The sequence below is a fragment of the Mesocricetus auratus genome, unplaced genomic scaffold, assembly GCF_017639785.1.
Source record: "Mesocricetus auratus isolate SY011 unplaced genomic scaffold, BCM_Maur_2.0 Super-Scaffold_15014, whole genome shotgun sequence".
NCBI classification, from domain to species: Eukaryota; Metazoa; Chordata; class Mammalia; order Rodentia; family Cricetidae; genus Mesocricetus; species Mesocricetus auratus.
This window is the reverse complement of record NW_024429186.1, coordinates 81,421,455-81,434,000: the sequence shown is the minus strand read 5'-3', so window position 1 is coordinate 81,434,000 and position 12,546 is coordinate 81,421,455. Positions and strand designations below refer to the sequence as shown.

The following is a 12,546-nucleotide window of genomic DNA, read 5'->3' as shown; positions in this document are numbered from 1 at the left end:
GTACCAAAGCTCCGCACCATCATGTCCAGCTGATGTGTTCTGGGAATCAAATCCAGGGATTTCTGCATACTAGAGAAGCTCTCTAGCAACTGAGCTGCACACTTTGAGGTTTTTCTTTTCCGATCATTCTTTAATATAATAGGAATAAACCAAGTGGGTAATCATGACAAAAATCCTTTTCCCATTATCATATCTCAGAGGAAAGCTATACTGTCACCAGAATTATCACAATATCAATAAGGGGATGAAGAGTAAATCCTAACAAGGGAAGAGGGAAATCTATTAAAGAAGGACACTTTAAAGTAGACCCTGGATCTGGGGATCAAAACAAATAAACAAAGAGAATTCAAGATTATGCTGCATTCTAACAAAGTATTTTAACGGATACATAAGGTCATAAAACTTACTGATGGAGTAACATGTAGTAACTCTATATATGTATATACTAACATTTAAACCACACTAAACATGTTATCTCTGTAAGAATCTGTTTGCTTCTTTGTGGCAGAAATACGCTTTTGTTTTAATGTTGCTGTCATCTATAATCACCCTGCTCTGCACACTAGAAACCCTTGTTTTGGCGACTTACTGGGAGGTGAGTTAACCAGAAGAGGGGATGCACACTGGGTGAAAGCTGGTTTTGGGAGCTGTCCAATGTACTAAGTGATTCCCTTAGAAAAGAACCTACATCTTTCCTGATTCTCCCTGAAATCAGAGAGTCTCCACTTATATATTTGCTGCTGTTTCTTCTGTCATATCTTTGAAAATGCCTATGAGTTTTTTTACAGATCTCTACACTGCATAATTATCTACAGTCATCAATAAACCAAAAAGTGTAAAAATGGACTTTCTGTGTGAAAATTCGGGATGTACAAAAGTCAGTAAAACTTCGTTCTTAGTATATCAAATTTACAATGTCTTCTATTTCTGTGGCTAGCCTCCAACTTTCCCTTAAGAAGAATTCAGTAAGGTACTGTTTTCCATCTTAAACCTTACTACAGGATTCAAATGAATGAGGAGTAGCACAGATCAAAGCATTGAATGTTCCTTTGTTCAAGAACAAATACTTGATTGGCAATTTAAAAGTCCGAAGACTGACTCCTCAGCAGAGGGTGAACTGTTCTCTGGATTATTGAAGCTAAATCGTATTTTTCAAAGGAGGTTTGTGGATTCAGGAGGAAGAGGGCACCACACAAAAGGACGGTGTTGCTTTGCCCCCTAAGGAGCAATAACACAGTAAAGGGCATATACAGTAAATGTTCCAAGTCTTTTTATTTCATTATCACCATAACATTTTCCCTCAAATCCAACCCCCCAGTGTAGAGGATAAAGCCAGGAGAATAAAGTCAAGTATCTCAATTGTCAGGCTGATTGTATCCAAGCCGACTTCAGAAGTCAGTGTCGGTAACCAGGCAGTGAGTTGTTTGCGATGCCATAGAAGGAGAAAAAAACTCGGGTTCCAACAGAGACACTGGGGAATGTGCTTGGGCCCCCTGGCCATGCTTACTTAAGCTAATGGAAGGTTTTGCCTTTCAGCAGCCGCTTCACTGGGATACCAGACAAACAGCTCCCCTCGACCCCTGGCAGGAAGGGCCCCTCTTCTGGACATCATTAAAAGCGCATGCACTGGTTTCGCATCCATTGGCAAATGGCGACAAGACTCGGGACTCCTCTCCTGAAGTCAAGGAGAAGCCATTGCAGTGGAAAGATTTGGGCTTTAAAGACCCAAACCGAAATTAAAGACCTGCATGGGAAAAGTGACCAGGAGAACATTGGCTGGACACAGTGGTGAGACCAGACACAAAAAGCACAGCAGGTAAGAACTGGGGGTTGCTGCCAAGAAGGAACTTCCCTGACTGGTGCTACAGGGGAAAAATGCTTAGAACCTGAAAGCCTGTTGGCCCGAGCCTTCCAGGAGTGCTCAAGCTTGTCATCTTCTATCAGCTTCCAGAAAAGGATGTTGCCCTAACCTTGCCTCTCCCTGCGAATAATCCTTTAGGCTTGGTTATAAATGCTAATGTCTCCTCGCGTCTGGTGATGATACCCCAAAAGAGTGGAGGCCATTAAGAAGCCCCATCCACAGCTATGCCCTTCTTGCAAGAAAATCGATGACATCGACACTGAGTGATGGCCACCTATCCTGAGAGCTACTTGGACAGTACCATGCTGAACTTCGTCGCAGATCTCTCTTTGGTCTCTCCGAGACACCCTCTTCTCTGTGACTTCCCACCTGGGGTCCCTTTGGGGGACCAAACGCTGGGCTTCAGAGGGAGAAGACCCAGGAAGTTCTCGCAGTTTGAGGAAACAGACCAGGAGGATGAGGGGAGCGAAGTGATCTATGAGGACCGGGAGGACGAGGAAGAGGAGGGAGAGGGACGCGAGAGAGTAGCATCCTTGCTGGGCCGCCCCAAAAGGAAAAGGGTCATCACCTACGCCCAGCGCCAGGCCGCCAACATTCGAGAGAGGAAGAGGATGTTCAACCTAAACGAGGCCTTCGATCGGCTGCGCAGGAAGGTGCCCACCTTCGCTTATGAGAAGAGGCTGTCTAGGATCGAGACCCTCCGCTTGGCCATCGTCTACATTTCCTTCATGACGGAGCTTCTGCAGAGTAGCGAGACAACGGAGACCCACTAAGTGTGGAGGGCAGGGCCGAAGAGGGCCCCCCAACCCCCAGTTGAAGGGGGAGCGTTGGAAAAGCAGAAGGACCGCCGGCCTTCTGAGCCTGGGATTGAGATGGCAAAATCCCCACTCGGGCAGCTCTGCAGCCCGAGTGCTGGGGATCGCGCACCAAAGGGTTTCTGCTGGGCCAGTTGGGACTCCCCGAGGTCAAGGCGCTAGTGGAGGGGGCGGGCGGGAAACCGGTTCGCTCCTCCAAGGACCTTTTCTGGGCTTCCTCCTTGCTCCCTTCAAAACGTAAAAAATAATAAAATAGAACCTTTTCTCACGCACGATTCGTTGCGGCCCCATCGCCTTCTCCAGCAGGGGCTTCACTGGGGCCGGTGCGGGTGAGCTCACCTAAAGCCCAGGGGGTTGGGGTGGGGATCCGCCTTCCTGCTACCACCTCTGGGTTCCGAAAACTCAGCCCCGGCTCAGACAGGTGGAGGACAGGCAAAGAGGACTGCAGTGAAGTAGGGCCAACTCACAAATGCAACCTCTGGGAAGGGTCGCTCTCACTCCCTCAATGCCCCCGCCCCCAACCCCGGATGCTGTGACACCCCCACCCACACCCCTCATCTTGGTGTCAGGAGGACCCTACCTTGTCACAAGCAGAATGTTTCCGAGCTAAAAGCAGTCCATTCAGTAAAAATCATCATTCTGCCTTTTGCTCAGAATTAAACCCTGTTCCAATCGCTCCTGCTTGGGGTGGGAAGGGTGGGGGAGGGCTCCTCCGGGTACACTTCCCACCCTCTGGGGGGCTTTAAGATTAGCGCCTCCAAAGGCCTCCTAGGGGAAAGAGCGCAGCCTCCTAAAGAGCTAGGGTAACCGTGCGAGCCTGAAAAAGTCTTAAATCCTGGGCAGGAATGTTCCTTTCAGTCTTAAGTCAGGCAGGGACTCTTGGGAAGACAAAAGGCTAAAAGGAGAAGTTTGTTTTAAGGCTTTGAAAATGCCTGCAGGTCGAAGTGAAACTGAAAGCTGATTGTTCTGGGAATCTGCCTTCCCGGACTCTGTTACTCCCAAGTTCTTCCATCAGAAAGACCTAGTAACCCCTGTAGTTGGGTCTTTATGATAGACCTGGGTAAGTGAGGAAACGTTCACTCTAATGATAAAGTCCGAAGAAGAAAAGGCCGGCTGCTTTTGCCTCACAATTACGCACTAGCAAAACGAAGTCATAGCAAGCTTGCACAGTGCGATGCTATGCCATATGCTCGAATACTAATAGCATAGGAATATTATATATGCTCATCCTAGAAAGACTGCAAAATGTAAATTAAAAGCTTTAAAATGAAGTGAACAATTAAATAAGCCCCCACTGCTAATATTAATAGAATCTTCATCTATTTCCTTCTGCTCTTTTATTTCCCGTGCAGTTGGAAATTCAATACATGTAGCAAATTTGGAAAACTTTTGGACATTGTTGTTTCTCAGTCAGAATTATGGAATAAGCCCTTCATTCACTTTAAATATTAGAGGGGACTTCCGTTGCTGTACATTACTACCATGCCAATGTATCCACAACATAATCTCATTCCTTTACCGATGCCCAGCTCAGCGCTTCCTTTATTCAAAAAAGATTACATTGCAAACGGTGTTCTCAAAATGTTTTCTCTGTGATAATCACCTGATGACAAACACAGACAGTCCTTACAGTACACAAGGGGGCAGAATTCCTCCCGAGGCTCTATCAGTTCCCATTCCTTTTCAACTACACTGCAGGATCAACTACTCTGGTCAGCATCCAGGGCATTTCCCTCCAAGGGAGCCTCCCCTTCGTTTAATAGTGCATTTAATTCACTTTTATTTTCATCGTGGTTATGTACACATCTAAAGAAAGCTTACTGCACATTTCTCAAGTTGATATTAAGGCTCAAGTATTTTTGAGTACTTAACATCAACTAAGAACAAAAGCTACAAAATGTAATGTACTAACTGAACTCATTTTACATTTGAGATAGGTACTGTAGGTATTGGTGCCATTGGGAGCTGTCTGACAGAAATCTATCTTAAATACGTTCCTGATGCTATATGAATAGGTCAGTAAATCATAATCATTTTAGTATTATTCTATTTTAGTGAAATAATAATGTCTTCACTGTTAGCCGTTTTCATTTTGTTTCAATGTATTCCGTGTTTCTTAGTTGAATATATTTGAAAAGTTATCTTCTGGGTATTTATGAATGATCGAATAAAGTTTGAAGTGGATATTAGTTCACATTTAGAATTATGTCTCCTTACATCTTTAGATGAATAATAGAGAGGTGCCATGACTTTTGAGTGCCAAATCTGCTTCCTAAAAGTGAATTAGAAGTTTCTTTAAAAGACCTTTAGAATAGATTACATACATTTAGCATTAATATGTGACTAATGACATTGACACTATATTATAAAATATAGTAATTATTAGTAAATCTCTTTGGATATATTTAACACAGCATTGCATACTTTGTGTATTTAAATGCAGTCAAGTCAGCTAACTGTTATTCATGCTTAAATCTTTTAAAACCTTTTCTTCTACTTCTTTCCCTGGGACTAGGCAAGATCTACAATTAGCCTCCTTTCCCAAAATCCTTTCAGCTATGTCTTTCCAACAGGATATTTTCTACCTCTGCCATAAGAATGTCAGAATAAACTGAAAAGAGAAAAAATATAACAAAATTACAACAAAAAGAGGAGGGTAGTTTTCTAACACTCTAGAACCTTTATTAAACTGAACTGAGTTGAAAGGCTGAGGTTGAAGTTCAGTGGTAGTGTGCTTATGTACATCATTCAAGGTCTTGGGTTCAATCCCCAGCACTTCTAAAATGAAATGTTCTTAGTTCCTCTTTGTAAGGTTTGTATTACCATGGGCTAGTATAAGTTGTGTTTTAAGATACTTTAATAATTATTTATTTTAATATGTGAAAGGAAAACAGGTAGTTATTTCCCAGCTCATCAAATGGTGTTGCTCATATTATCCACTTGGTCAATAAATTCCCATGCTTAACTATCCAATTATTTATTTGTTTAATCAAATGTTGACTTTTTAGAGATCATGTGAATAGGTTTAACATTAAGAGCATATAAATATCTATTCATTCAAGTCCTTCTGGCAAATACATACCATTTTTTTATTTAAAGTGTGAGGTTGGGCAGATGTTTCAGTGGTTAAGAACACTGTCTGCTTTTCAGAAAGCCCATTTCTATTCCCAGACCCACATAGTGGTTCACAACTTCAGGCCCAGTTCCAGGGGACTTGACGCCCTCTTCTGGCCTTCGTAGACACGGCATGCCCGTGATGCACAGACTCACCCATCCACATAAAGTAATACAATAAATAAATAGAACAAGTAAAATACTGAATAAGGAAAAAGAAATACAGAATTCAAAAGTCTATGTGTTGTTGAAAACCTTTAAATTTTGAAAGAAAAAATATGTAGACTAAGGGCCATCAACACCCTTGGGTCTTAGTGAGTGTAGCCAACCATCAAGCTTAATCATTTCTGCTATTTTAACATTCTCTGCTATGATCATAGCAGACACATGCTGTTCCTACACGGAATCTCTCTTCTGAAGTAAATGTGCCAAGGAACTTCTAAATGGAAAGCCATTTCTCATCGTTACTAAAACGTTACTACATCGTTACTACCATGACTTAAGCTGTTACATTTTATAAGTGTTTTGCTCTTTGAAGATTTCTTCATGTCACCAAAGGAAATACCCTTTAAAGCATTTTCATAATCACTACACAGTTTAAACCCTTGTAACGATCACAGACTCTGAAAAATGGAATGACTTAATCCTAATACCAAGACAAAATTATCCATAGCCCAACATTAAAACCAATATACTACCTACCATGTTTGGATACTCTAAATGTGCTCTTATTTTGTTTTTTTTTCTGTGTATAATCTGTACAGTCAATGTACTTTCAACTAAAACTTCTTTAGTATGTATGGACACACAGTATTACAAAGTTGCTTTATTTTTATCTTCTACATGAACATTAATGAAATATCATAGAGCACTGAGTTTTAAAATCTTCTACTAGCTTAAAAGGGACTAATGGTGTCAGTTCTAAAATACTGCAGTAATTAGCTTTTGAAATCTTAAAGTTATTTGATAATTTTGAGTCTAAATATCATTTTAGATGTTGCTTGAAGGCAATTCATTCACATACCTTCTACAGACAAAAATTGACTTTTGGTCTCAAGCTCAGTTCTCCATCAATATCAGATTACTATTAGTATTCAGACATGCAAACCATAAAAAGATTTAAATGAAATCATATTTGAAAGACATAATTAAGCTTTCCAAGAAAAGTAAAAACAATCAAGAGGCTTTTCCATCTACAGAGAAATGTTCAGACTGAGCAGCCTTACTGTTCATTGCCCAACTCAAAGGCAGATTCTGACAAAATTAGTACTGAAAATCAAACCAAATGTTCAACTATTATACACAGAGTGTGCACGAACATACAGTTAATACCCCTGCATTGGTGTCTATTATCACATGTGTCAGCATTTCCATTATGAAAAACACTTCATAGAAAGTGTATAATGAAGTTCTAAAAATACTGAGATTCAATTTAATGAGAAAAAAATCTATTTTTATAAATTTTATTTAAATTAGAAACAACCTTATTATATATATCAATCCAAGATCCTTCTCCCTCCCATTCTCCCATTCTCCCACCAACCCCCACTTTTCATCCCCCATTCACTCACCAGGGAGGGTGAGGCCTTCCATGAGGGATCATTAAAATCTATTAAATCATTTGGGGCAGGGCCTAGGCCCTCCCTTGTGTATCTAGGCTAAGAGAGTATCCCTCCATGGGAAATGGACTCCTGATGTCCATTTGTGCTCTAGGGATACATCCTGGTTCCACTACCAGAGGCCGTCCCCACAGACTGCCCAGTGCTCCTAGCCGACACCCATGTTCAGGGGGCCTAGTTTGGTCCAATGCTGGTTCCCCAGCTGTCAGACTGAGGTTCATGAGTTCCCACTTGCTCGGGTCAGCTGTTTCTGTGTGTTTTCCCAGAATGGTCTTGACCCCTTTGTTGGTCATTCCTCCCTCTCTGAAACTGGATTCCAGGAGTTTGGTTCAGTGCTTAGCTGTGGATCTCTGCTTTGCTTCTCTATCAGCTACTGGATGAAGGCTCTAGGATGGCATTTAAGGTAGCCATCAATCTCATTATAGGCGGAGGACATTTAAGGTAACCTCTCCACTATTGCTTAGGTTCCTAGTTGGGGTCATCCTTGTGGACCTCTGTACAATTCCCTAGTGCCAGATTTCTCTTTAAGCCTATAGTGACTCCCTCTATTGATGTGTCTCTTTTCTTGCTCTCCTCTATTCCTCTCCCCACTCAATCTTACTGATCCTTCGTGTTCTCCTCCCCCCTCCTCTTCTCCCCTCCTCTTTCTCCTGCCTCCTTCATGCCCCAAGCAATGAGCAAACTCTTAAAACACCTTTTCTTCTTATTGACAGCTTCAAGAGGAACTTCAAAGGCAGTGTAGCCAAAGATTCATTTCACATATGGTGCTAGAAAATGTACCTACATTTTAAAATTCACAGGATCCACTCAAAACAAAATATAAATTAGATCACTATTTTATTTTTACAAAACAGAGATAGCAGAACTTTATTAAATGCTAAGTACTATGCAAATGGCTTAAAGTCGAAACTATTTTGTTAAATAATATTTGTTCTGATGCTTTTAGAAAAGTGAGATTTTCTTCTAGATATCTGTAGATCAGCTCACACTCATTCAGAGTTTCATGAACTTTGCCAGTATTTTAAGGGAATTCAGAGCCCAGGCTGGAAAGCACCATGTATCCTGTGAATACTGGTTTTAAAAGATGGTTACAGAACAGGAGTCAGCAGTTCTCACCATTTTGTTTTGACTTTGGGGTTTCTCTGAATCTGAAGCACAAAACCAAATGTGGGGAGGGAAGAGATGGACAGGAGCAGAGCAGTATGAAGTGGCAGGGATAAAATAGCAGAGGGATGGAAAGACTTCAAGTCTCTACAAATGAAAGCCTACAAATTACCACAGCTTGCTAAATGATACCCAGTTTTTCATACTGTTCCTGTGATACATTCCTTGATCCAGCATAAGAAAATACAAAGAGAGTGTGACTGTTAATCTAGACACCACTGTGGTTGATATTTAGTAAGACTCTATCCTAAATTTAGCAAAAGGCAATTAATATTTAATAGTTGGTGAAGACAAAAGTTGACAGATATGGCATCTTGGGAATGAACCTGATAAAAAATCTCATGTCTGATTAGTGTTATGTTTTTTCAAAGCAACATCCACATACCTTTTCTTATTTAATCTTCATAGTTGGATTTCCACAAGACCTAAAGTCTCTCTGTTAAATTGAACTGTCATTTTGCCATCTTGAATATTCCTTCTACCCACCATTGAAAACAGCAGGATATTAGAATTCCTTAAAAAAGAAAAACCAAAACACTGATGGCTACATATAAGTACCACATCACTTTGAAAGATATTGCCATCAAAGATCAAAAGCAACTTAACATGTTTTGTGGATGATAAATTATACAAAAGACTGGTATGGTCTGGCTCCCTCAAAGGCCACATTTTACAACCTTCTATTTAGGGCTCTGTGAAGGAGATTTCCACCTGCAACCAACAAATGTAAATGACCTCAATGCAGCTGTTATGGACAGGGTTTTCTTTTTATGATTTCCAGTCTTCAAAAGGGAAAAAATTCCTATGAGGATATGGAAATGGATCAAACATCTAGTGAAGAATGGAAGTCAAGACTATCAGGTAAACATGTCTGTGTGAATCAATGAATCACCCTGCTTTTTTTATTACAGGTAACACTGGGACTTCTTCCAATCATCCTAAAATCTGATTTTATATTTGTGATGAGTCAGATTTTGCATTAGATGATCATACTGAGTCTCATAGTGTTTGGATAATGTGTGTTCTAAACACTGCGTTGAGTTCTTTACATAACAATTTAAAGACCACAGAATAATCTTAGAATATAGATAGAATTTTTATTGAATACAAAGGGAAGTATAGAATAAAGGAGTATAACAATTTTCCCAGTTCAGTCATCTACAAAAAAAGCAAAGCCAAAGTTTCAAAGATTCCAGTGACCAAATCAGAGGGATGGAGTTTATGGAGAAAGGATTAGACTATCATTCTACTTAAGTAGAGCTGCCAGGGCAAAAAATAATATTCTTCTTTTATGCATATGCATTGTCCTGGAAACCTACAGTTACTTCAAAATTGAAAATTTCAAAACCTTAAATATTACTTATGATCCTTTGACCTTGCAACGATGATAAAAATATAAATACCCAATTTTAAGAAATCATCCACAAATACCCGAAACATACTTTTTTCTATAATTCTTCTTCAAGTGTTTTGTGAATGTGAGCTGTTACTTTGTCACAGTTATGGTAAACCCTGAAATAGCCATTGGGATATCCTTCCACCCTGACCTTGTTTGTATGGCAGGGTGTAGAAACTTTGATGCAGTGCTTGACACATAAGATAATAATCTACAGTCACTAGGAATGCAATTGTAAACCTTACACTACTGAGATGATCTATAAGATTTGTATGCAGGAGTTTTTATGTGAAAAATAAAACATTCATACATCACAGGAATGCGACAGCTCAATTGGTGGGGAAATCTCCTAGAAACACGGTCTGGAAGTGATGCTGCTAATGACCGTTGACAAAGGCGGGTCTTTCCAGTGCCAACCCCTTACATGTCCCTGTTCTAAACCAATAATGAAATCTCAGAAGTGCAACCCACTGTGTCCAGTCCCCTGGAAACGGGGGCAGTATGGCTATGTTTTGCTTTAGGTTTTCGAGATGTTGAAATGGCACCCGCCACCTCTCTTAGAAAGGACAGGATCCACAGGTCAGAGACCTCTTTTTGAAGCATCAGAAAGGGAACATGGGTCCCAAGTCACATCCTTAGTCATCCTGTGCCGCATTTGCCGTTTATGGTACTTTTAATTCTGGTGTCTGATTTTATGTTCCTTCACATAGGCCCTCTGCATCCTGACATGAATACATTACGTATTTCTGAAAAATAGCAGCTGCTTGTACCCCTTAACTTGGATTTATTTTCAAGCTGAGTAAGTAACAGCCTTTACTTTTCTTTTATATAAGGTTGACCTTACTTACAAATAATCTCTCAGCATTTAAAAATAGGAAACTATTTTCAGAAGTAGTGATTTATATGATAATATGCCCAGAAAGAAGAGCTTTAAAGGATCCCGCTCCCTTAAAATCTTTGATTCATCCTCATGCATCCCATTTGAGGGCTGATGAAGAATGACCTTCTGAAATGCGTTAATACTTTCTGGACAGAAAAATACCCAATTTCAGACATCCTAATGATGGATTCATAGCTTTGGCCGCAGAATTGTTGTGGCTCTATTAAGCAAGCATGTGACAAGTAGTGGTTGTGCTCACTGGAGACTATTGAACACACCTCATCATCTCTTTCATCACCATTCATTTACCTGATCTCACTAAAGCCTATCAAAATCAGAGCATATGAGCTGTTAATACGCATATGTGTGTGTGTTTGTACACATGTATATATAATATATGTGATACTGTTTGCTTCAGAATAGCAGAGCAAAAAATTAAATATCACACTCATTATTATACTACATTTCGTCAAGTATAATGAACTGCTACTAATGTTAATATGAAACAGGCTGAAAAATGCCCCAGACTCAAAAACGTTATACAACAAAACAAGAAAAATCTCTCTAAATTGCATCCACATGAAAATATGCACCATATCTCAGTCCAGACCTCGGGGATTTTACCCTGAACACTCTCAGCTTTCTGCTTATTAATTCAAACTCATCATCTATTGTTTGATTTACACATGCTTATATGCATATACCCCCAAATATTCCATCAGAATGTCTTCATATATATTTCAGAATGTATTGTGTGTATTCAAATATTTTAGTCCTAACTAAAACCTCTTAAAAATTGATTTCCCTTCCTTTTCCATAGTATTTTGGTAGCTCCTGCCTATTTTGTTGCTGGTATCTTTTCCTTGGAACTTACGTTGTGTTAATGATTGTTATTGAAGGTTTCCATCTTTTGTCATGGAATGGGTTTTTAGGTTAGTGCCCATGTCTTTGATTATATTGCAAACAAGCATAGGAGGGCTGTAGTTTTTCCCCAGCTTTGGACCCACACAAGTGTATCAGCCTGAAAATAATTACTAAGACCAGCAGCTCAGACAGTGGTAGAAAAGAAGGCGTCTGGAATTGCAATTCGGAAAACCTACAGAACACTCATTGATTAGATGAGGGTCATTGGCTCAATGAGAAAAACAGAATTTTCTCTGGGAGCACAGCTCCTTCCTCTTGAAGAGATTCAAGGGTTGCTTCAATTCAGGCAATTTCCAGTTCAAGAAAAAGGTTTGAAAGGCTTCTTGAACACTTTTTAAACCTTGGCTCTGATCAGAAAGACATATGTAGTATTTTAAAATATTATAAGTTTTTGTGGATTCTTACAGCTTTTGGTAAAATTTCATTGCAAAAATTTAGCCTATGGATCTCAGACTATGAATGCCTCGAGACTGGATTACAAAGTATGTAACTCAGTATTGTTTACAATGAAATAGGGAAGATAACCTAGCTGTCTAAATTATGAGATCTTATTTAAAACTGATACAATCCTAAAAAGTATACATACATAACAACACTTTGTTCTATAGATAGTATCAGTAAGTAATAAGAAAATATTGTATAAAGCAAGTTGTGAAACATAATTTATTTCAGTTTCATCTAGGACATTCTACATCTATTTATACTTCTATTTATAAATATATTAGAGGGATATTATTTTGTGCTTATTAGCATTGCCATGCTTCCTCTAATGC

General features: G+C 39.7%; 1 protein-coding gene across 1 annotated transcript; it reads left to right on the top strand.

The window, feature by feature from the left end:
* The first annotated feature begins 1,851 nt into the window (after positions 1-1,851).
* Ferd3l (Fer3 like bHLH transcription factor) lies at positions 1,852-2,788 on the top strand. Its single transcript, XM_005076264.3, has one exon. It carries the CDS (start codon positions 2,128-2,130, stop codon positions 2,632-2,634), a length of 507 nt encoding a protein of 168 aa, XP_005076321.1. The 5' UTR covers positions 1,852-2,127; the 3' UTR covers positions 2,635-2,788.
* Positions 2,789-12,546: the final 9,758 nt, after the last annotated feature.